The 26,725-nt window shown below is 35.9% G+C and overlaps 1 protein-coding gene across 1 annotated transcript in view; it reads left to right on the forward strand.

The window, feature by feature from the left end:
• The window catches only part of TNKS (tankyrase), a 203,465-nt gene that overhangs the window by 21,752 nt on the left and 154,988 nt on the right, over window positions 1-26,725 (forward strand). Inside the window, exon 2 of the mRNA XM_026508362.4 lies at window positions 10,029-10,253. Coding sequence (XP_026364147.2) covers window positions 10,029-10,253 — 225 coding nt within the window. The remainder of the gene's footprint in view (window positions 1-10,028; window positions 10,254-26,725) is intronic.

The following is a 26,725-nucleotide window of genomic DNA, read 5'->3' on the forward strand; positions in this document are numbered from 1 at the left end:
TGTTATTTTAGAAACAACAGGGAATATGCATACTCCCTGTTGCTTAACAGTGACTTCTGATCTAATGAAGTGTAGAATAGTTCTTTATTTAAAAGCTAATATAGTTAGAATTGAAATTAGAAGAGGAAGCAATGATGACTTTGAATATTAAATAGAAAATTCATGTTTCTTTGTCATAGAATATTTATTATAAAGTAACCAGGAATCTGTTACGGGGTGTCTGTGGTTCTGTATATACTGGACTGCATGAATTTAACCTAGTATATAGAACACCCTTGACATTTTTAAAGAATATGTCACAAGACTTTCCCCACTCCCCAGATTAGAGAATACCATTATAGCATGTAATTTTCTTCAGAAAATGTAGTAAAACTGGAAACTTTAAAAGACTTTAGAAGGTAGGTCTTTATAAGAAAGTGAACAAAATTAGAAAATCATGTAGAGATGGGGCTGCTCTGCTGCACCCCCCCCATAACTTTGAGGCTGCCTCCTGCACATCAGCCAAGATACAGGTATGATTCAGATTTTTAATTCAGTGAAATTATACATTACTTACTGTGTTTACTATGGACCTTTAGAGGTGCTTAGCAGATACCTGAAACTACCTACCATGTTAAATAGGTAAATGATGAGTCTGTTGACCAGGAAGGAAAAGTTATTTAAAAACGTTATATGTATTGTATAAATGTGTCACAGCTGAATTTGTTTCATTGAAAGTAATTTTATTGTCATTGGTAAGAGTTTTTGTTTTTTTTTTTATTTCGATGGAAGTAGATAGATAATGCTTAAGAAAGTAAGTAGGTTCTTCTGTTTTAGAGTCTAAATTTTTCTAATGTTTTTAGAGAGAATAATGAACAGTTCGCATCTTTCATCAAGTACCTTTTTATCCATCCCAGCTTAGCTTTTGTGGTTTCCTTTATATCAGGAAAAACAATGATGTATGTGAGAGTTCATGAGTTATTTCCTAGATAATCTCAAACTTATTTTGCTCTTACTTTGAGTATCTTTTGAGTATAATTAGATCTTTCTATCCTTAAGGAAAAAATTAAAATAAATAAATATGGGAGATGTAATATAAATTTTCTCATTGAGTATATAAGTGTAGGTCAATGGATTTCATAGTTCAAATGATGTACAGTGGTTGTTGCTTTGCTGACAGTCTAATTAGGGTGAAAAATATCTTTAGGCTATGACTTTGCTACCATAAATAAAAACATCACTTTAAAATATCCCAAACACCTTAGGTTTCTTTTCTTTTATTATGTTTCAGAAGTCACAGTTGTTAGTTATAAGATTTCATATTGGTCAGGGTTGTTCCTTTGAAGCTTTAATTTTAGGTAGGCTTAAAATGTTGAACATAAGTGAAACAATTATCTGTCTCTAAACTCGGACTTGGTGAGTAGATGCCAAATGACCTTACATTTGGCATTGAAATGTTTTTGAATGGCCTTAATTTAAACTCTAACATTAGAATAAGGAAAATAGTTAAGTATACTTGTAAGCGAACCAACATGAAGTTTACCCTTGGTGAGTCAAAGAAACTACATCAGGTGCGTTGTTGCACAAAGAAAACCTTTATTTGCAGCAAATGAGGAGATCACGTGGAATAGCTTCCAAAGTCGTGACTCCCCAAGAAAGGGTGAATGGGTATCTTTTGTTTAGGGTTAGGATGAATGTTCAGATAGGGAAGACTTGTCATATATGTGGAGGTTGGTATAAGGTTAAGCATGGGCCTTAAGGAAACATGCCTACACATACATTGTATGTATGTAAATGAGGCTGAGGTTCTTCCTTGGTGGGAGATTTTAGTATTATAATGAGGTAAAGGTAATTTCTGGTCATTCCAGGGGTCATTCCACAGTCCATCTGCACAGGCGCATGTCAGGCGTTTGGGTGGTCTGGGTAGTTGCCATCATCTGAGCGGTGGTTTTGGGTTTCATTTGTCTGAGTTAAGAGGTAAGCCAGAAAGACGAGCTTAAGAAAAAATGTAAGACAAAGGTTAGTCGGTACAAGCAAGTAGGCAGTAAAGGTCAGGTCTTGGGGTCTAACTGGTGACATATTGAGGCTAGGCTTTGTGTTACGAATTTAGGTTTTCCTCACAATTCCAGCACAGTGATTTCCACATAGTATATTTTAAAACTTCTTAGAATATGTAAAATAATGTAATTGTTTCTCACACACTGTTTAGGGGAAAGCGTGTACTGCAGTTTACAAAACAGGTTCACATTGCTTAGTTTAGGAGTTAGAGAAGAACAGTTCATCTGGGTGAACTTTTTATTGCTACCTGCTTGCCCTGACCCTTCCCCAAATGGCACCTCCATAAACTCAGTTGCTCAGGCTAGAAACCTGGGAGCCAGTCTTTCTTGCCTTTCCTTTTTGACCCGTCGGTACTGCTACTGTCTTACTCCAAACCACCGTCAATTCTTGCCCAAACTATGGTAGATTTTTCTTAGCCTATTTCTCTGATTTTGCTCTTGACCTTCTTCATTCTACTTTTCACATAGCCAACTGATAATCCTTTTAAGACTTGAGTACAATCAAGTAATTTCTCTTATAAAGGGCTTCCCACATACTTAAAATAAAATTCAAACTTCTTACTCATGACTTAGAAGCTGCGACAGATACCGTTGGTTATTTTGTAGAAGGCAGCAGTGTGCCCAGCTATAAAAAAACTGACTTGCCAGACTTTTTGGGGAGCTGGACAGATGACTAGTTTTTGGCTAATGAGGTATAAGTGGGAGTATCTTAGAGAGGCTTCCTTAATAATAAAGACTAAGAGAAATCCTTTTTTCGCTTTGCCCTCTTCTTTCTTGTGTGGGAACCCGAATACCAGGCTTTGAGGTATAGCACTCTTTTTTTTTTTTTTTTAAGATTTTTATTTATTTGACAGAGAGACAGCCAGTGAGAGAGGGAACACAAGCAGGGGGAGTGGGAGAGGAGGAAGCAGGCTCCCAGCAGAGAGGCCTGATGTGGGGCTCGATCCCGTAACGCCGGGATCGTGCCCTGAGTCGAAGGCAGACGCTTAACGACTGTGCCACCCAGGCGCCCCAAGGTGTAGCACTCTTTTGTGACCATGAGGTGCCACACGAGGAGAAGGTAGCTTATGCATGCTAAGCATGCCAGGGTGGAAACATTTTTAAAGAGCTCTTGTTAAACTGCTGTATGAGCCTGAATTGCCTCTGAGTGGACAAGTTTAGTGAGACATGTGAAATCTCTACTTTTTTTTTTTTTTCTTTTTTTGAGGTATCACTAGTTGAGTATTCCATTATTTGTAGCTGGATGTGTTTGTCACTGATAAAGGCCCTACGTAATCTAGCTCTTGCCTGTCTTCTGACCTCATTTTGTCGTAACGATCTCTGGTCACATCAGCTAGCAGACAAATCTTGGCTGACAAACTCCTACTGGGATCCAAACTCCTTATGACTCAGAGGCTCTGTCTGATCTGGTTTTATTGACAGCCCCAATGTACCACTGCCTTCTCTGTCCCGGTATCAACAAAAACCTTAAAATACCCCCAAATCCTTGACAAATATGTACAAGATATTAATGGAGAAAAAACACAAAATAAAAGGTGTGAATTTGAGGGGAGGTATGTATATGATACACATGGATATACATGATAACATGGTATATCATATCCATGGATTAGAAGACTCAGTATTGTAAATTTGTCAACTTTACAGAATTACTTCTAATCAATAGTCTTTAAAAATTTTTTTCTAACACATTTCTTCATGGTACTTAAAGGTAATTCCATTGAACATCAAAAGGCAGTAATAGCCAGGATAATTTTTTAAGAGGAACAAGGGGGATTGATACTGCCCTATTTGGTATTTTAGACTTTTTTTGAAGTTAAACTATTAAACAAACTGATCAACCAAAGAGAAGAGTTGTGGAAAACATAACATTAGATCTGTAACCGATAGCATATATACAGGAGGATTAAAGATCTAAGTGTGGAAACCGTGGGGGGGGCTCAGTTGATTAAGCGTCTGCCTTTGGCTCAGGTCGTGATCCCAGGGTCCTGGGATAGAGCCTGGACTCCCTGCTCAGCGGGGAGTCTTCTTCTCCCTCTCCCTCTGCCCCTCTCTCTGCTCATGCTCTCTGGCTCTCTCTGGCTCAAATAAATAAATAAAATCTTTTAAAAAAATGTGGAAAGCAGAATTATAAAAGTAATCTAGAAGAAAATGTACGAACAGTGTAGGAATAGGAAGGATTTCATACAGATTATGTAGAAAGCACAGTGTAGGGGAAGATTGACATATTTTATTATGTTAAAGTTTAAAACTTGTCTGAAATCAAACACTGTAAATAGAGTGTAAAGACAAGATAAACAAAATAATGTATTTTTAATAAATGTAACCAATACAAGATTAGTGTTTAGAATATATAAAGATCTACAAAATAATAAGAAAAGACAAAAAATTCGGTCTAGACCATGAACTGAAGGGTGACAAATGAAACTTGAATGATCAGTAAACATATAAACAAATATTTGTATCAGTTAGCATGGGTTCAGCTCCAAAAATTCCAAAATTCAACTAACAGAAACTTAAGCCTAAGGACATTTATTTCCTGCTTGACAAGTCTAGAGGTAGGAAGTTCAAGAATTGGTTGAATACTCTGTGAGCACAGTAGGGTTCTATGCTAGGATTTTCATAATTCTCTTGACCTTCCCATCGTGGTATGAGCAGCTCTGAATGTCATAACTTTATGTGAGAATTTTCTAAAAATAGAGAGGAAGGGAGAGAGGAGAAAAGGTCCTTTTTCTTCTACATATCTTCTATTAGCGGGGAGAAAAGTCTTTCCAGAAGCTTCTAGATTCTCCATTCTGTCTCCTTGCCAGTCACTGCCAAAGAGGAATAGAATCGCCTTTCTGGCTTAGAGTAATCAGGATTCACTCCTTGGACTGGGGAAAGGTTTACCTTCTCTTAGCTAATATATTACATTCCGACCAATTCCTGAGCAATATGAGTTTCTGTGGGTCAGCAAGAAGAGGGGTTAATTGTCACAACTATTAATCTCACTAATAGATATTGAAGACCATGTGATATTGACAATATAATATGAATATAGATAATAACATGGAATATGAAATATATAATATGTAAATATATTAATGTGAAATAGTGTTTAAAAACACACATAGATAAAAAGTATAAAAATACAGGCAAGTATAACAAACATTGAGCTTATGTAGTGGGATCTTCGGGGAAGAAAGGAGAAGACTATGATTAAGAGAGATTTCAACTGTATTCATATATTTAATTTTCTAAAAAAAGAGCAACTGTCTAAGCCCAGAAAATGTAAGTTAAGGAGTGCATTTTCTATTTTTGCCTCTTTGTAAAGATTATAAATATGTGTTCACGTACACAAGATGGGGAAATGGGTGTACTCAAGCATTTTGGTTAAAAATGAAAATTGATACACTGAATTAGAGGACAGTTTGGCAACATATGAAATTTTAAACACATATCCTTTGGCCTAGTCCTTCTACTTTAAGCAATTTATCATAAAGAACTGGATGGATGTATGAAGACATGTATATAAGGATATTTATTTTAATTTTTTTTATAATGGCAAAATCTCCTTTTTATAATGGTGAAACCACCCAACTAAATAACTTATGACATATTCATGTAGTAGAAGGCTAAGTAATTCATAAGAAAATGATGTATACTTTTGAAATTTTTACCTGAAAATATATCTAAGATAGTTGAAAAGTGAAGAGGCAGAGCAAAGACATATGGCAGAGCAAAGACATATACACACATGCAAAAAAAGAAATCTGGTAGTTTAATCATCAAAATGTTCATGTGGTTATCTCTGGGTGATGATGGCATTACAGATGATTTTCCTTTGTGAAAATTTGTTTTTTTGTAAATATTTAAAAATATTTCTGATATTTTTGTAGCTGGAAAAGCCTTTAGATGTTTTCTTTCTGTAAGTTAAAAATATAAAATTAAAAGCTACTTAGTTGCTCTTTGATTTAATTATGACGAAGTAAGCAACATTATGTATATTCATGTAATCAGCAAATATTTTACTGAAGCCATACTGTGTATCAGGCACTATTTTAGATGCTTGAGACACACCGGTTCATGAGATAGCTCCTAACTCAAGAGTACCTCTTTTTATGACACATCTTTGAATGGTGAGATATATAAAAGGCAAGTAGGTAAATGAACGAGGTAATTTCAGGTAGTGATTAAATGCAGAAAGAAAGTAAAACTGCGTGCTATTGAAAATAATGATGGAAAAGTATGTGTGCATGCATAGGCGACTTTAAATTGAGCGGTCAGTCAGAGTCCTCTGAGTTGCTTATCTTTGGGCTGATAGTTGGATGGCAGGAGGAGTGAGGCATGTGAAGATCCGGGTGCAAGTTCTCAGAGAACAGTTCAAAGTCCCCTAGGCTGAAAGGAGTTTGTCATATTCAGGGAACCGAAAGTGAAAGACAGGGCAAATAAAACTCAATGACATGGGAGAGGTGAGAGGGGTCAGCTCACATAAAGCCTTGCAGGTCCTAAGGAGTTTGTAGCATTATTTTATTGCATGTGTTAATATTAGGGAACCCACTGCAGGATTTTAAGCAGGAAAATGACCTACTCTGATATATGCCTTGAAAAGATCAGTCTGCCTACTGTGTTAACAGTGAATTGTAAGGCAGCAGATGTGACAGCAGAGAGACCAGTTAGAAGGTTATATGCTGTTCGAAGGCTGTATGCTGAAGTCTAGACGGGAGATCATGGAACTACAAACCGAGATGGTAGCACTGGGTAGTAGACAGAATTGAGATGTGTATTGAGAAGCACAGCTCATGAATATCAGCACTGAGGAAAAGAACCACTTAACAAAATGAGGATAATGGTATCTCCCACAGGGTGTTATCATAAGGAGCTGATGCACGTCAAGTATTTGGCATACTTTTTGACACATACGAGCTTACTAAATGTTAGTTACTTAACCATTATTGTTATTTTAGTGTGGCCAAGAATAGGGCATGTACTTCGAGCAAAAAGAGTTTTTTTGTAAAAGTTGAAGTATACCTCTAGTATAACTCAATAGCACATGTTGTGTGTTGGTAAAGATCAGAGAATTACAGTCTTGCTGGATCAGAGAGAGAAGGTGTATTGGTTTTCCTTCTGAACTTCATAACACCGAGCCATAAATACATGTATAAGTAGCAACTGTGTATAAGCAGCTACATTAAAAAATTGTGATTTAGCTATTTTTTAAACATGTGCTAGCTTAATGAAATGAGACACTGAAAATCTTGTCTGCAGTATGTGTCTGTAATGCTTTCACTTAGGGACTATTCTCTGAACAGTTAATTAGTGATAAGTTACTTCAAATTCTATGCAGTTCTTTGACTGTGAACCTAATTACTATTTTTATTTTGGTTCTTTAGACCCAAATAAGCAATTCAATTATAGGGATAATTATGACTACAAACCTTGTTTGTGAAACAGAGGCCTTGTATAACCATCAGAGATAATGAATTCTCTTTATGTGTGAAAATAATGTTTGAGCGTTTAACATTATAGAATGATGACCAATTCTGATTTTACTCAATGGAACAGGTAAAATTTAGGTTGTAAGTAAACTTTACATTTTAAATGAACTTTTCTAAATTACTAAGTGCTAAATTTCTAAGTCGTTTAAATAGGGGACTGTTGTGAATAACAAAACCTCTGATTTAATAATATGTTTTATTAACACAAGACCAAGTTAAAAGAGATAATTTCTTCATTGTCTACTGATTTTGACTGTCTACTTCCACCTTCTTTTATAAACGTGTATGTGTATACACTTAGATAAATTTTATACAAAACTGTGTTTTTTTATGATAATAGGAAAACAGATAAAGAGAAGAAAAGGAAATTCTTAGTGATTTAATCTTTTTTTCTATCTTAAAACTTAAAAAATAAAATTTACCTTTTAAGCCATTTTTTAGTGTATAATTCAGTGGCATTAAGTATATTCACAATGTTCTATAGCATCCTTTTAGTACAGGATGATATATGAAAAACCATCATTTACTTAACAGAGCCATTATTTTTGGACATCTCGAATTGTTTCCATGGTTTTCTATAAGTAATGCTTTGATAAACATCTTGATACAGAGTCTTTGCTCATATAAAGCTGTATTTTTTTCTAAAATGTGGTACCAGTTCACGCTCAAATTATCAGTGTGTGAGCACAATTCCATTTCCCCACACTCAGTTTGATACCAATATTTTTTGGTTTGTTTTTTATATTTTAGGTCTGAAAGTACTAGTAAAAAGTAAACACACACTTTCCGTTTTGCTTCAAAGTTACAATGGATACTTTTTAAAATGCCAGTTGATAAGTTTTAAAAAGTATCTTATTTTAACTTACTTGCTTATTAGTGAAGAAAGGAAATTCATTCTCAGATATTATCAGTGCATTGATTAGGGAATGTGAGTTTGCCATGCAGACTTTATTCAAATCCGTAAAAGGAAAATCATGAAATCTTCATGAGTAAGGAAAGCAGCTATGGCCCAACGAAGAGTAAGGCTGTGATAGTAGAGTGAAGGACGCTGAAGTTAGAGAAATAAACAGAACCTAACATCTGTGAAAGTTGTGTAGGTATTAAGGAACCAACAGCAAGATGGTGATAGTTATATTAGCATGTATCCTATACTTTTGGTATTTCAGTTAGTAATACACTATTCACCTCTTTTCACCCAAAATTTTCAGCTTTTTTTGAAGGATATTTTCTATGGAAACCCAATTCTGACTTTGTAATATGTATCTGTGGAAACACATCTTTTGTTTTGGAGACTTTTTCTTAGAGCCTGTTTTCCTGGATTGAATGAATTATAAATGTAGATAGTGTGGAGAACATATCTTGAAATAATTTTTTTTTCTGTTTTCCTCATAGTTCTCAGTTTATATGCATAAAATGAAGGAAGATAGGACCATTTTATGCTTTTAGTTTTGTTTATGATGCCACTTTCTAACTGCATTGCACAGTAAATAATAGCATGGAGGTAGTGATACTTAGACAGTAAGACCAGATAAAATTTAAAGTAGGAGCGAAAGAATCATTAAGAAAGATATTAGCTTATAAAAATAAAAATACTAATGCTTATAATCTTCTTCTTAATCCATTACAGTGTAACTTGTAATTTCATCACTGTGCTATAATTTAAAATTGTCCATGGCTTTTTTCTCTTCTAAATCCTCATCATGCTGGACTTTGTGTGCTGTTGTTGCTCTTTGACTTCCCTAATGTACTTTCTTGGTAATTTTTACCTTTCTCAGTGTGTGCCTAGTCCTTACACTGATTCAGACCCGTTCTTTCCCCCCGCTTTTTCTGTCTGAAAATTCTGATACTTATCAGTTTTCTAGTTCTGTCTTTCTAAATGCCCCACTTGTTTGTCATATTGTTTCCTCAGACTCACTAAATCCAAGCTTACATTGTTTTGCTTTTAGTTTGGCAATCAGTCCCAAGAGTAGATATTTTGGCATTATTTTTAGTTCTTTTTGTAGTTCTTATAACCAAACTATTACCACATATTTCTGGTATCCATACATTCTTCTCTAGTTTTTCTGGTATAATGTTGTGTTGTAATTTGTTTTAGATTTGGTTGTCAGTAGTATTTAAATAACCTTCATTTCTTAAAATAGATGGATTTTACACATAAAATTTTTTCTTGTGAAGCATGAGGGGGAATGCATGCCTTGGACCGGAGTCTTATTCATCTTGTATTTCTAGCAGAGTTGCCCGGCACATAAAAGGTGTTGAAGAAATGTCTTTTGGAAAAAAAAAAAAGAAAGAAAGAAATGTCTCTTGAATGAACTGCACAAAGACTTAAGGAAGAGCTTTCTTAGTTCTGAGTTCTGTAAGAGGAGAGAATCCATTTGAATGGTAGCCAATTTTTTTTAACCCTTTTTGCTATAGAAGACAGTACTGCAAGCGTTCATATTGGTTAATATTATTAAAGAAGTATTAATGTATCTTTTTACAAAATTGCTTCAGTGTATATTATCCTTCTTTTTAGGGTTTGGAAGGAAGGATGTCGTAGAACACTTACTACAGATGGGTGCTAATGTCCATGCTCGTGATGATGGAGGTCTCATCCCGCTTCATAATGCCTGTTCTTTCGGCCATGCTGAGGTTGTGAGTCTGTTACTGTGTCAAGGAGCTGATCCAAATGCTCGGGATAACTGGAACTATACCCCTCTGCATGAAGCTGCTATTAAAGGGAAAATCGACGTATGTATCGGTAAGTATTATTTGATGATATCTAAGTTGTAAGATCAGTCTGACAGGTATAACATTTTAAATAAAGGTTTACCATTTTTTCTTTTTTTATTGTGGTGGGAATAGTGTTCTCTCAGAATAAGTAAAGAAGGCTTTGTTACTTCTTATTCTTAGAAGCAGTTTTTTTCCATCGAAGGGAAGTAGGGAGATGGCAATGTAAAGTTGGTTAAGAACAGGATTCACAACATTAACTCTCCAAATGCAAGTCAAATGCTAACTGATGTGGAACTAAATTTTGATGGATTACTATTACAAATTTAGTTAATTTACAGTCTCTTTGAAAGACTGCAGTTTTCCATCCTAGCATCAAATGAGAGCCATTAGAAAATACAAGTTCTTACTGAATTGGATGACATATTTGGATGCTTTAGGTTGATTCAAGGAAAGTCATCTAGCACGAAGGCAGAATCTTTTACTTTATGTTGCTGAAAGTGAACACCAGCTATTAGCACCGGAAAGCTTTGAGCCAGTGGCTCAAATACAGTAGTACAAAGCTTAATATGTTCAACATGTGCCATAGGCTAGGAAAAAAGCAATTTCAAGTAAAATTGAACTTTTCAGCCATTTTAAATTTTGAGATGATATGAAATTGTATTCAATCAACATTTCTTTCTCTTTCATATTTATCTAAATGTGTGTGTGTGTATAATATATATATTATATACACACAATATTATATACACACACATTAGATTTTGCTTTATTGTATACCTTTCATTCTTAAATCTAAAACAAGCTTCCAGAAGACCAGCATAGTTTCTTCTGAGTGTATCTATTTCTTGACCTTCAAGGTGGTGGGTGTTTATTTAGCCCATGGCAGGTTGATTTACATAACTGTTGTCTTCTGGGATGACATCCGTTTCAAGTTTAATCTTTCACGTTTATCTTTATCATAAAACTCAAATATATGTGTCATTTTTAAAGATGTATGGTGGTGTGGTTATTAAGATTTTTCTCTCTCTTTATAGCTATCTATTCTAGCCTCCAGTATATTTTTCATTTTCCCTCAAATTATTGCAATGCCTGACCTACAACTTCTTTATCACATTCTCTGTTATTATCTTTTGTCACTTCCACATCCGTTGACATGAGCCTTTGGATACCCTGGTCCTTTTTGATCTTTGAGATCTTCCCTTTTCAGTTGATTCTCCCATTTCCTAAGTCTTTCACTAAAATACCACATCCTGGACTAAGTCATTACCTAAAACTACCCTGAAAAGCTTGAAAAAATACCCTCTCTTGAACACAAAACCTCTTAAGTTGTGGTAAGTTACCATGTGATAATTATTATTGAACTCGGTATGTATTCTTACCTAATCTAGACTTATAACTTCTCTATCTTCATTCCTTCTTGCTTTACCTTGTCATATATGTTGGATTCTTTTGTTATTAGTTGTAGAATTTTATATGGTTTTCACCTTCTTGAATTCTTATCCTTTCTAGGCTTCAGTGTTCTATTTTCTTACCTGTACCCCTCTGAATTTTTCATTCTGTCAATGCTTTTAATGTGTTATCGAAATTAATATTCTTTCCTTCTCCTCCTAATCCCCCTCCCAAAAGTACATAGTGAAAATGCTCCTTTTATGTAGGTTCTGTTGAAACAGAAGACTAGATATAGTACTTGAATTTTTAAAGAATGGATCCCCATTGTCCCCCAGCCCCACGATCCTCAGTGTACTTTGGCACATATTGCTTTCCTTCTGTTTAACTTCTTGTGTCTTATAAAAGTTGAGGGAAGGGAAAGGGCACCTTCAAACTATAATCAAAATATAATTGAGGATACAGCTGCTATTAAAATAGTTACTATGGGAAACAAGATTGGTTGTAGACCCTTTTGTACATTTAATTAGCTTTCAGGAACCTATTAGGAAACCAGATATACCAAAACCTCTGATAGTTTATGTATCATACTTTCTGAATTTGAGTATAGTTAAGGGATTCTGAAATTTTACTATTAGGCAAATTTCCACTTTGAGACAAATGGTTTAAAGTTTGAGTCTGATGGTTTTGAGAGATTAGTGTGCAGAATTAATTTCTGAAAGGTTTTTGCCTAGTTGATGAAATGCTTCCCTGATTATTTTCATATTAATTCTATCTCTATATGTGTGGTAGAATAATCAATGCTTTTGATATTTATAAAGGTAGAGCCAAGGCACATTATCCCTGACTTAAGGGCAGCAGCAGGGTAGTTGCTTCAAAGCACATCTTCTGGGCTTATATCCTGACCTGACCAGTTACCAGCTGTATATGAGACTAGGGGCCACTTAACTACCATGTTTTGTTACATGGGAAATGGAAATACTTGGGTTCTTGGGAGGATTAGCTGATGACACATGTAAAGTACTTAGAGTATTTGATACAGTGAATGTTAAATAATATTAATTGCTATCTTTTTAAATTGAAATATAATTGACTTATGTTACATTAGTTTCAGGTGTACAACGTGATTAGGCAAGTTTATACTTTATGCTGTGCTCACCACAAGTATAGGTACCATCTGTCACCATACAATGCTGTTTATCACAATACCATTGACTATATTCCCTGTGCTGTACTTTTTATCCCCATGACTTATTCATTCCATAACTGAAAGCCTGTATCTCCCACTCCCCTTCACCCATTTTTCCCATCCCCCCACCACCTTCCCCTTTGGCAACCGTCAGTTTGTTCTCTGTATTTATGGGTCTGTTTCTGCTTTTTGTTTGTTTGCTTTGTTTTTTAGATCGTGCATATAATTGACATCATCTGGTATTCATCTTTCTCTGTCTGATTATTTCCCTTAGCATAATACCCTCTAGGTTCATCCATATTGTTGTAAATGGCAAGATCTCATCCTTATTTATGGCTGAGTGATAGTCCATTTTATATGTATATGTATACTAATGTATACTACATCTTTTTATCCATTCATCTAGCATATCTTTCATATCTTGGCCATTGTAAATAATGCTGCAATAAACATAGGGTGCATGTATCTTTTTGAAGTGGTGTTTTCATTTTCTTTGGATAAATACCCAGTGGTAGAATTATAGAATCATGTTGATATTTCTATTTAAAAAAAATTTTTTTAAGATTTATTTGAGAGAGAACACGTGTGAGCAGGGGGAGGAACAGTGGGAGAGAGATAGGGAAAGAAAGAGGGAGAAGCAGATTCCCCACTGAGCACAGAGCCCAGTGTGGGGCTCAGTCTCATATCCTGAGACCAGTGAATGGAGCTGAAATCAAGAGCTGGACGTTTAACCAACTGAGCCACCCAGGCACCCCTCTATTTTTAATTTTTTGAGGAACCTCCATACTGATTTCCATAGTAGCCGCACCAACTTACATTCCCACCAACAGGGCCTGAGGGTTCCTTTTTTTCCACATCCTCACCAACACTTGTTATTTTCTGTCTTTTTGAGTCTAGCCATTCTGACAGGTGTAATAGCTCTTATTAATTGCTATTATTATTGCTAAGATCTCAACCTGAATTCTGACTGTGTAATGTAGATTTCCTGGTTTCTTCTGTTTACCCTTTATTGACTTTTTTTAAAAAGACAATTTAAAAGTCTATGCCAACAAAGCAAACAAATAAAAATAAACAGACTCATAAATACAAGAATAAACTAGTGGTTGCCAGAGGGGAAGTCAGGGGGTTGGGGGTATGGGTGAAACAGGTGAAGGGGATTAAGAGGTACAGATTTCCAGTTAAAAAAACAAAAAGTCTATTCCATGTTTTCTTAGATGCTATGTACCTGCCATCAAAAAGAACAAAATACAGCCTGAGATTATTTTAAAAAATCAACTTTAAATGCTTGTATAATTAAACCAACTACTGAAGAGAGGTCATGGTTCATTATATTAATGCTGATGATATAATTTTTATATTATATTTAACAAATCCAATTTACTTTAGAAATTAACACTTTTTCTACCTTCAGAACTTATTCATTTCTCCCTGCTTCGCTCTACTCCCAGATATAAAGTCACCAAAAATTAAAATAAATGACATCTTCTTTTCTGAATATATGTCATGTGATTTTTTTTGAAACTATCAAGTGTTAGTGCTTTGAAATTCCATTTTAAAACAAGTTGTAGACACATCTTTCACAAAGTTAACGGACATAAAGTCTGGAAGTCATAATGGACATTTGTCTTTTTTTTTTTTTTTTTTTTTAATTTTGGGTAGCTAGTATCCAACTGCTTTTCTGATTTTGGAGATTTAAAACAATGAGTGATCATTGTAGGGAGAAATACAGAAGCTTACGGAGTCAGACCTTTCTTCTTTCTACCCTGGCAGACAGGGATGGCCTTGTTTTGGTCAATCGGACACTCCCTTCTATATTGTAGAATTTTGAGTACAGAGACTTGGAGATATAAAGGAATCGTTCATAACAGCAGTTTTTTTTTCCTGCAGTGTTGGTAGTGGCCCCGCCCCATTAAGGTAGACAGAATTGGTTTCTGTCATTCCCAATGAATATAACTGATACAGAGATCTTGAGAAGATTGGTAGGTGGAAGTTCCAGTATGGGGCCTCTCAGATAATAAAGAAATCTCTTAAATCTTTATATAATTCCCATGATCCACACTATTAGCATTTATACCACACTCCCATCTCTTCTTATACTCTGTGATTCTCAAGGGAGAAGGGGACAGAGCATGTTCCCTTTGGAGACTTCTGGGTTCCTCAGCAGGCATGAGACAGCATGCTGACTTCCAAGCAAACAATTTCAATGATAATGGAAGTGTGTGGTTTTGTAACACCTGTAGGATTCTCACTGATTGGAATACCCAGCGTTTAGATCTGAAAGCCCAGTAAACAAAATGAAAAATTCTCGAAGAGGGGAAGATTGAACAATCAGAATATATGCCCAGAACTTCTGTAGGGGTTGGATAAACAGCTGAATGAAAAAATAAAAAGATTCCCTCGGGGAAATTAAAGTGTAATATGGAAGAAGCTTCCTGAGGCCAAAACAATCTAATATTTTTCCAAAGTAAGAACTTCAATAGATGAATTAAAGAAAAACCACATTAGTAGCCTAGAAGATCATGTGAGAAATAACTGCAAATACAGAGCAAAATGTTAGCATCAGGAAGTCGTAAAGAAAAAGGTAAATAGACCCAGGAAGTCTACATTCTTTTGAAACCTTTCATGTGATTGGAGTTTCAGGAGGGAAAAAAAAAGAAAAAAAAAAACTGATAGAAGAGATCAGTAATAATTAAACAAATGATAAGCTGGAAAAACCCAAGTCTTGAGATTGAAGAGGCCCACAGAGTTCCATGCTGTATTGATGAGAAAAGACACACTGAGGAAGATACATGTATATATACTGAAGTTTTCCAAGCAGAAAGAATAAGTTGTCTACAAGGCAAGGGGCCGGGGGGGGGGGGGGGGGGGGGAATAAGTGGGCGGAGATTAAGCAAAGGACTTTACATTTACAGCACTTAAAGCTTGAAGTCAGTGGAATACCTTCTAAAGACTACTGGAAGAAAAGAAACTGAAATTCTCTTGATAAAGGAATTCTTCAGCTTTCTGGCAGTATAAGAGGCTAAATGGAGCAAGTGACGTTATTTTAAAGAACCAAAGCTCCTGTCACTTGCTTTTTTTCTTCTCTCTCTGTACTTTCAAATAATGCTTGACTGCATTTGTCTTGCATGCAAAGACTAAGAGGATCCTTACTATATATATATATCTTACTTGGAAACCTCAAATTCAAACTGCTACTTAAAGTCTAACAATTAACACTTAAAAAAAATTTTCAGGCTCAATGGCATTATATTATACGGGTTGGAGTAAAAAAGATGTGGGTCTTTAAGCAAGTTACTTATTGTCTTTTAGTTATTAAAGTGGCAGTAATAACTGTACTTCATATAGTTGTTAAGGGGATTAAATGAGAGAATGCAAATAAAGTACCTTTGTGTAATATCTATGCAGTATATGCTCAGTAATTGGTAGCTATTCTCATGTTAATAGAAAAATAACATGACCTGGGGTGCCCGGGTGGCTCAACTGTTAAGTGTCTGCCTTCGGGTCACGGCGTGATCCCAGGGTCCTGGGATCGAGCCCCCCACATCAGGCTCCCTGCTGGGAGTCTGCTTCTTCCTCTCCCACTCCCCCTGCTTGTGTTCCCTCTCTCACTGGCTGTCTCTCTGTCAAATAAATAAAATCTTTAAAAAAAAAAAAGAAAAATAACATGATCAGAAATAATATTCCCATTGTATTACATAATACTGATTCAGATATTTTTAAATTTATTGAAAAATGCAAGAGAAGATAGAAATGTGATGGTATTTTTTAAGAAGTCTTTAAACAAATTGGTTTATTAGGAGAGATTAGGTCAACTATACAGAGTATCACTTAATACCATAATTAAAGTTAACTGTTGAAATGAATTAATAAAAATTCTTAGGTACAGTTCTCATTTTTTCTTATCCCAATTTAGAATTTCAATTAATAATTTAATATGTAATTGGATTTCTGCCTTTTTCCCCATTATTTACCCTTTGGAGAGTCTTTGTTGTATAATTGTGTTTTATCTGTTCTTCTCTTTCTTTGCCATAGAAAAGGGCATGCCTTAATTGGTAAGCATTCAACTGGATAAAACTTAAGTTCATTCAGTCAAATGTAACATATTAACCTGGATAAGATCCTGGTTTAGAAAAAAATTAAAGCAGACATTATTACATTATACAGTTTATGTAATTTTTGTATTAACATACACACATATGTACGAGTATGTGTGTGTGTGTGAGATTAAGTGATAAATAACCCAGTTGATGACTTGTTAAATTGTGGCCTGATAAAAATGAACAAAGGAGTTATCAGCAATAGGGAAGATTTTGCTCTTAGAGTAGTAAAGACTATTGTGGTCCGCAGCAAGGAACAATAAAATAGGAATCAGGGGACCTGGTGACTACTCTTGGATCTCTAATTAGCAGGCACTTTGATTTAGGACAGATTATGGGGCAGATTACTCTCTGTGCCTTAATTCTTCGTTTATCAAATGGAAATAATGGAACTGTTCTATTTATTTTTACCTTGTTATTTTATAGAAATAATACTAGATGGTAGAGGGTCATGTGTGTTATAGTTGTGCTTTTGAAACTTAAACTATAAGAAGGGACATGCTATATATAGTAGGCAAAATAATGGCCCAAAGATGTCCACATCTCAATTCCTGGAACCTAGGAATATTTTATTTTACATGCAGACGGAAATTAAGGTTACAGATGGAATTACGGTTGCCAGTCAGCTAACCTAGAGATGGAGAGATTATCCTGGATTATCTTGGTGGGCCCCAAGTATCACAAGATTCTTTAAAATTGGAGAAGGGAGACAGGAAGCAAGTCAGTGATGCATTGTAAGAAGGATTCAACCAGTCATTTTTTGCTTTGAAGATGGGGAAAGGGGGCCCTGAGCCCAGGAATGCAGGGGTCTTTAGAAGATTGAAAAAGCAGGGAAATGGATTCTCTTTGAAAAGAGTTTCCAGTATGGAATGCAGCCCTGCTAACCCCTTGATTTTAGCCCACTGAAACAGGTGTTCAGCTTTGAACCTTTAGAACTAAAATAATAAATCTGTGTTGCTGTTTTAAACCACTGAACTTGTGATAATTTATTGTAACAGTAATAGAAGGTACTTTTTCAAAGTTTATTAAGATGTGGCATTTTCTAAAGGGAGTAGTAGAATGTTTCTTGATAAAATTTAACTGCTTTCTTGATAGTACTTAAGGTTTCAGCCACTTAGGGTAAGTAACAATGTTGGTAGAGAAGGATAATATTTGTATGTATTCTTAAAATAATTATAATAGGTAGATTAATAAATATATAGTGGACTCATTTGTACTTCAATTATTGTTTTGAAGTATTTTGAGATTTGGGTTAAATAATATGACTGACAGCATTTTGAAACAAAAGAGATTTTGTATTAAATTCATGTGAAGAGTACTTGTCCTTATACAGACAGTTATTTAGATGGAACATTTTTTTTTTTAAGATTTTATTTATTTATTTGACAGAGGGAGACAGCCAGCGAGAGAGGGAACACAGGCAGGGGGAGTGGGAGAGGAAGAAGCAGGCTCATAGCGGAGGAGCCTGATGTGGGGCTCGATCCCATAACGCCGGGATCGCACCCTGAGCCAAAGGCAGACGCTTAACGACTGCGCCACCCAGGCGCCCCTGGACGGAACATTTTCTTTGTCATCATTGTCATCAGGTGCTACATGATGAAAATTTGAAAAACAGTGTATAACTTGACAGCCAAATTGTTTCTTACGTTTAAAAATGGAAATTTTATTGTCTTCAATGTGAGGCGCAATTAAATATTTAGATTGAATTGAAGACTAATGAGAGCCTCAAGATTTCATTCTTGTCGACCTCTAAATCACTGTTATTACTGAGGGCAGATCTTCATCTTCTGCACTTGGCGGTCCATGTGTTTCTTAAAATGAGTCCAGTAACCATTGTAAAGGTTTACTGTGTGAAGTGCTTTGAGACCATTCATTCGGACTGTAATGAGCAGTTTGATATTTTAGTTTATTCGGTGATCCAGAAAGCAAAGGAAAGGTAATGTTGAAATCTCATCATTTCATTTCAGGTTCAAGTAGGAAGATGTGAGGATGTGAGGGAATAGGTTAATGGAGATGGGGAAAAGATGACAAGAATCAGTAGTCATTGGTATCATTGTCACAGAGAACTGAATGCATGGCAGACTCTCTTGGTATGGGGATGGGGATTTGTCCTTTTAATGTTTGTTGATAACTTTATTTGTGTGCTGTAGTTTGCCTTAGCTTTCCTTGAAAAAAGGAAATTTTGTAATGTAGTAGGGGAACCCTTAACTATTAACTCTGGGAGGAAATGTTAATTGCTAAATTGCTGGTGAAATGGCCAACCACATGAAACTGGCTCTTAGTTTACCTTCCCTTTTGAGTTACTTTATTTCATTTATTGGTCCTTGAGTATCAGTTATAATACGAGGTTTTGTATCAGAAAATCCATTTCTTACCATCAAAATACTAAGATTTGTCATATAACTAAAAATATAGGTGTATGCCTTGATAAACATTAGAATATAAAACCAAACTCCTAATATAAAGCTGTATTATAAACACTCCTTCGGGATCATTTTTCTGCATGTACAGAATTGAATTAGGCCTTTCCAGTTGAGTGCAGCGACTTTGTATCTACACTACTTTGTTTTCCTGGGAAATCTCCACAGGCCAGCACAGGCATTCTTTATTGCCCCAGAAACTTTTTAAGTTCAAAATTAATTTTCTTTTTTTGAATATTTTTATTGATGATTATGATTTTCTGATGTTATGCTAATAGAGTCTCTTGAAATTATAAGACTGTTTTTCCCCCCACTGAAAACTTCTACTAATATCTCTTTATCATTAAAAGTTGCAGAAAAATATGTCTTTGCTGATGTTGGGTGCATTGGAGACATGTGGATTTGTTTCACCCGTTTTTGGATTCCGGAGACTTCCTGCCTCCTGAATCAGTATGTTGTATCTTATCTCCCTCTCCACTGATTGCAGTGAAGTTGGTCACCATGAGTCAGTGGTGATTGATAAGGCTGTGGGACTTATTATAGGGACATAAACGTGTTTAATAATTGAGTAGGAGGTGAAGTTAAGCTTTTAGCTCTTAACTTCTTATAAGCTGACACTGGCTAGGATGGCCTAGGAATCCGTCAGTTGTGTATACTGTAGAACCCCAAGACTAAATAATACAAAATATTCACAAAATTATAAAATGTTTATTAAAGAGAAAATACATGTTCTCATCTCTTTCTAATACTACTGAATCTATAAATCTTTGCATAATGGGTTGATGAAACTTTTACATTGGTGCCTCAAGAAGTTCTATTGTGTTGTCTTTGCTAGATTGTTGTGTTTCCCAGTAAACCACAGATCTTAAAAATCATATTGCTTTATTATATTTGACTCTTTAAAACTCTTTACATAAGAAGAAGCATCTATTATATTTTTTCACTTTTTATTTTGAAATAATTGTAGATTCAGAGGAAGTCACAAAAATAGTACAAGAAGATCCCATGTATCCTTCATCTTTTTCCCATTGGTTACACCTTATGGACTTATAGTGTAATACCAAACACAGGAAACTAGTATTGATACATTGTGCATATATTTCTGTGCCATTTTATCACATTTGGAAATTCACGTAACTACCACTGCAATCAAAATATGGAACTATTATCACAAAATCCCTCTCATTCTTTATGGTATACTTTTATATGGTCGACTCCCCCAAACCCATCCTTAACCTCGACCAGCCACTAATCTGTTTTCTGTCTGTATGGTTTTGTCATTTTGAGAATGCTGGAATCATACAGTATGTGGGTTTTTTTTGAAATTGGCTCTTTTTTCCACTCTGCACAATGCCTTTCAGTTTTTGTTTTTGTTTTATTTAATTGCCGATTCATATTTCCTGATGTTGATATACCATGATTTAGCCATTCGCCAATTGAGGGACATTTTGGTTGTTTCCAGTTTCTGATTTTTATAGATAAATCTTCTGTGAACATTTATGTGCAGTTTTTATGTGGATATGAGTTTTCATTTCTCTGAGATATATGCTTTGGAGTGTGATTGCTGGGTCATATGTTAAGAGTATGTTTAGTTTTCTAAAGAAACTGTCATACTATTTTCCAGAGTGTTGTATCATTTTCCATTCCTACTGCAGTATGTGAGAGATCTAATTTCTCTGCATCTTTGCTGGCATTTGGTGTTGTCACTTTCTTTTATTTTAGCTGTTCTAGTAGTTGTGTAGGGATAGCTCAGGATGATTTTAATTTATACTTCCCGAATGGCTAGTGATATTGAATGTCTTTTCTTCTGCTTATTGTCTCTTCATATCTTTTGCCCCTTTTCTAGAAATGAAGTAAGATATTATATTATCTAGGATATACTCACTTTCAAATAACAGACTACCTTACCATTAATCGCTTAAACAACAAATACTTATTAACCCGTATAATAGAAAGTCTATATGAGGTTACAGGATTGACTCAAGAGTTTCAGAAGTAAGTAGAGAATAGGCCAACATGTTAGCTTTTCTCTTTTGGTTTCAGGGTGGTTGTAGCAGCTCTAAGGAATCATTTTCACATCAGTACTCAAAACAGGAAAGAAAGAGGTTACAAAAGGGTGCTCTTTTCTTCTTAGGATTTTTTTGTAAGAGGGAAAATCTTTTCCAGAGGACTTTCTCTTAAGAATCCATTTTTCAGGGGCGCCTGGGTGGCTCAGTCAGTTGAGCATCCAACTCTTAATTTCAGCTCAGGTAATGATCTCAGGTCATGAGCCAGGTCGGGCCTCTGCACTCAGCAGGAGGTCTGCTTCTCTCCCTCTCCCTCTGCCCCTCCCCCCTGCCTCCACTCATAGGCTCTCTCTAAAACAAATAAATAAAAAAAAATCCATTTTTCAGAAGTAAGTTACATGCTCATCGCTTGATTAATCACTGGCAAATGGGAATGGGATTATCAGAATTAGGACCAATCACAATTTATTGCCTAGGTCTGGGCGCCTTGCTTCCCAAATATAATCAAATCTTCTTCAGTAGGAAGAAGAGGGAGTAAGTTTGGGTGGATGGTCAACTGTGTTTGCATAGGAGGCTAAGATGAGTAAGATAGAAGGCTCAGCAAGAGCATACTGTACTGAAGTTCTGTAAGGACGTAGAGGAGGAGAGAGCATATTCGAGGGAACCAAGATTTCATGGAGAGGGTGGAAATCGAGATGAGCCTTGAAGGATGGAGAGTTATTTGCATATATTTGAGTGAGGAGAGTAGAATAAAAGTTAGGAGAAACAAGAAGATGGTACCTTTTTGAAAACAAGAAACGGTATGGAGGTTCCTCAAAAAGTTAAAAATAGAGCTGCCTTATAACCCAGCAATTGCACTACTGGGTATTTACCCCGTAGATACAGATGTAGTGAAAAGAAGGGCCACATGCACCCCAATGATCATAGCAGCAATGTCCGCAATAGCTAAACTGTGGAAGGAGCCAAGATGCCCTTCAACAGACGAATGGATAAAGAAGATGTGATCCGTATATACAATGGAATATTACTCAGCCGTCAGAAAGGATGAATACCCACCATTTGCATCGACATGGATGGAACTGGAGGGGATTATGCTAAGTGAAATAAGTCAAGCAGAGAAAGACAATTATATGGTTTCAGTCGTATGTGGAACAAAAAGAATAGCACAGCGGACCTTAGGGGACAGAAGGGAAAACTGAAGGGGGGGAAATCAGAGGGGGAGACGAATGAGAGACTATGGACTCAGGGAGGGTTTCGGAGGGGAGGAGAATGGGGGGATGGATTAGCCCTGTGATGGGTATTAAGGAGGATACATGTTGTAATGAGCACTGGATGTTATATGCAAATAATGAATCATGGAACTCTACATCAAAAACTAATGATGTACTCTATATGGTGACTAACATAACATAATAAAAATAAAACAGTACAGTACAATTTAACCAGAAAGTAAAGTCTTACAGTGAATTGTAACAAGATAATATTGGAAAGTTAGTTCCATGTTATAGAGTATCTTGATATCAGCCTGGATAGTTTGATTTCAGGTGTTCAGTGAACCATGGAAGATTTTGGAATGAATCTAATGGTGACATACAATCCAAGGAGGAAATAATTGAACTGAAACTCTTATCATGCTGCCAAATGTGTTATGTCCTTAGAAAACTTGAAAATTCCACTTTTACTTAGAGAACACCTTACCACTCTTCATTTGAGTATTTCTATCTATTTTTCAAGATCCAAATCAAATAGCACATTGCCTGAGGACCTTCTCCGTACTTTGACCTTCACCATTGAACACCTACAATGCACTAGCCACTAAAGTAGATATTGACTTTTGTTTTTTTAACTTTTTTTTATATTTAAGTCTAATAGTACAAACACATAGTGCTTCTGAGCTGCTGTACTAACTCATTCAATCCTCATAATGATCCTGTGAGGTATTATTATCATCATTTTATACCTTAAGAAACTGAGGTACCATTTTAAATTATAAATGGCCTGTTTACACATATATCTCAGTAAACTGAATTTTTTTGAGATATATCTTTTTTTAGAGTCTCTAACTACACGTACAAAACCTTGTACATCATAGTAGGTATTTGGTAATAAATATTGAGTGAGTGATTGACTAATGTGGATACGAACCCTGTGGTGACAGTAGGTATGAACAGCCATGATGTGATCTATGTCCCCTATGGTTTCCAGTGTGGTCTCCATTTTTTTAGGAAAACACTCAAATTAGAAGACTTAGATTTTGACTGCTGAATGTTTTTATTGTGATAACATGCTGAATATTTTTTGTCCATGAAGGATTCTATAGCAAGCATGTTAGATATCTGTTCCTATTTATCGTTTTCAAACATTTACTCCTTTACTAAGTATTATTTGTGCCTATTTTGTTCCAGGCACTTGCTAGGCATTTAGATTTATACATTGGTGAATAAAACAGGATTTAAAAATGTTTATAGCATCAAAATAGATGGTGATATACTTGGTCCAAAAAAATAATGATTTGAAGGTTAATATAAACTGATGGAGTATTTTAAGTAATAAAATCGATGTGAATGCTTGAATAGATTCCTCTTATCTCAAGTAAGAAAATGTTCCATGTCACATTTTTGGAAATCAAAACAGTTGAGTTTTCCGTGATCTTTGTAGTTTATCCCAAATGATTTAATTTTATTATTTAAATATCATTACTCGTTAATCTGATGCTAAATCTTATGGTTAAAACTTTCTGATTAAGAATAGTGATTGAAATCACAGAATTACCTCCCTACTCTTATCGAATTCTGTTCATGTGATAAAAAATTCTGTAGCCAATGATTTCGATGTATGGAAGCCATCAAACCTGTATTAAAGGAAGCATAATCCCCTTTGTGTTGAGTAGATTTGATTGGAAAAGTAGAAAACTGGAAGCAGGATAGGAATTCTGGATCATGGGTGGTGGTAGGATCAGCTACACTAAAAGGTCTGGTATCGTTTACATTTTAGAGGACCCTTGTTAAGGGTCAGACAATATATGAAGTTCTAACAATGTAAAATTGTCAGAGTGCGTGTCGAATGGTTGAGTCAACCATTCAGGAAAACCCAGAATTGAAGAACCAAGCCAGCTCTGGGGACTTGAGCAGCACAGGTCCATGAACCTTCACTCTAGAATTCTCCACTCATGTTGATGTGCCTTGGCTTCAAGTGCACTCTGGTTTTTAAACCTGAGATAGAATCCACTGCCCCAGCTTGAGTCAGATGTTGACTCTTCATCAGTCATCTTTGGTACCAGAGATGTTCCCTAGTATGGACATGGCTCTTTAGGCCTCACCACAGCGACTGGGTGTCATTCCCAGAGAGGTACTGAGTAGGGAGGTGCAGAGGGTGGGGTGAGTCAGGGAGAGGAGGAAGTAAACATGGGTTGGGTTTTGAATTTGGATCCCTTCAAATATTGAATGACAATTAACATTCTTTGAGCCATCTCATTATGCCTTTAAAGGATACCTAATACTGTTTCTGGGGGAGAAAAAAAAACAAATATCCTTCTAATATCTTTCAACAGCTGTCTATAACCGTCTTTTTTTTTAACTTCTGATTTTACTGTGTGTGCATGTGCTGCCGCCCAGTGTCCCTCTTCTCTCGCGGCATGCTCCATTGTCCCATTGGACTTTGCTTACAAAATACATGTTGAGGGGGCGCCTGGGTGGCTCAGTCATTAAGCGTCTGCCTTCGGCTCAGGGTGTGATCCCGGCATTCTGGGATCAAGCCCCACATCAGGCTCCTCTGCTGAGAGCCTGCTTCTTCCTCTCCCACTCCCCCTGCTTGTGTTCCCTCTCTCGCTGGCTGTCTCTCTCTCTGTCAAATAAATAAATAAAATCTTTTAAAACAAACAAACAAACAAAACAAAATACATGTTGAATGTTTCCATTATTAAGAATTTTAAGATGGTGACAGCAAAGCATTAAACCAAGCGTGGGGCCCTGTGCAGCTGTACAGGTTATATGCCCTAATCAGATCACACCATTGGCCTGGTTAAAATGCTCTGCAAAGAATTCTCATTACTCTTAAATGACATCTTAATCCTTTATCAGGGCCCTACTTGATCTAGGTCAGACTCCCACCTACATCATGAATTTTTCATGCGTGTCCTCTCTCTTTCTTCATGTTCCAGCTACACTGGCCTTACTGTCTCTGGAATGAGCCGAAGTTGTTTCTTTATCAGAGTCTATGTGCTCATTCCTTTTGCCTAGAACACTTTCCTCCCAGATTTTCACACATAATGCTAATTCCTTTTACTTTTGCCCGATGACACTCATAATTTCTTGCCCTGCCCTGCTTGTCTGGTTTCTCTAACCATGTTTCATTTTACCAACCATGTTTCATTTTACATAATAGCACCTATTACCTGAAGTTGTATATTTGTTTAATCATAAATTTGTTTATCGCCTCGGTGTACTCTTCCCTACTCTGTGCCTGATAGAAACACAGGAACCTTGTCTGCCTTATTTTACACTGTTTCCGAGTGTTACGTATTTCTGTGCCTACTCCGTAAAATGCCTACTCTGTGCCAGAACTTCGTTATGGTCTTGTTTTACATAATGTTGAGCATTTCTCGTGTGCCCTTTTGCCATTTGTATATAGTTTTTGGAGAAATACCTGTTTATGTCCTTTGTTCATTTTTAATTGGATTGTCTCTTTATTATTGAACTGTAAGAGTTCTTTATATATCTAGATACAAGTTCCATACCAGAAAAGTGATTTGTAAATATTTTCCCTCTTCTGTGCTGTCTTTTCACTTTCTTGATAATGTACTTTAAAGTGAAAAAGTTTTCAATTTTGATGAACATTAAAAAGTCTACTTTTTTCTTTTGTTGTTTGTGCTTTGGTGTCACACCTAAGACTTCTTTGCCAACTCCCAGGTTATGAAGATTTAACCCTATGCTTTCTTCTAAACATTTCATCTGTGTTTTATAGTTTTAGTTCTTTTTTTAGGTCTTTGATCCATATGGAGTTAATATTTGTATATGACAGATTAAGAGGTCTAACTTCATTCTTTGGCACGTGGGTATCTCGTTTTCCCTTTCAGTTCCTAATTATTTCTTTATAATCCTCCTTAGTTCTGTAAGCTTGGTAGTAATGTACTCCTTTCATGTGTGATTCTGGCTATTTGAGTCTTCTTTTTCTTTGTGAGTCCAGTTAGCTAAAAGTTGGGCAGTTTATATTACTGTGCTCAGCAGTAGTTCCTTTTTGTTGTTGTATAGTGTTCCGTCATGGATGTAGTACAGTTGGTGGACGTTGGTGTTTTCCAGTCTGTGGCTGTTACAAAGAGGACTGCTGTGGACTCTGGTGTATAGGTCTTGGTGTGAACATATTGTTTGAGTTCTCTTGGGTAGATACCTATGAGTGGGATTGTT

The sequence above is a fragment of the Ursus arctos genome, unplaced genomic scaffold, assembly GCF_023065955.2.
Source record: "Ursus arctos isolate Adak ecotype North America unplaced genomic scaffold, UrsArc2.0 scaffold_27, whole genome shotgun sequence".
In the NCBI taxonomy this organism is placed as follows: Eukaryota; Metazoa; Chordata; class Mammalia; order Carnivora; family Ursidae; genus Ursus; species Ursus arctos.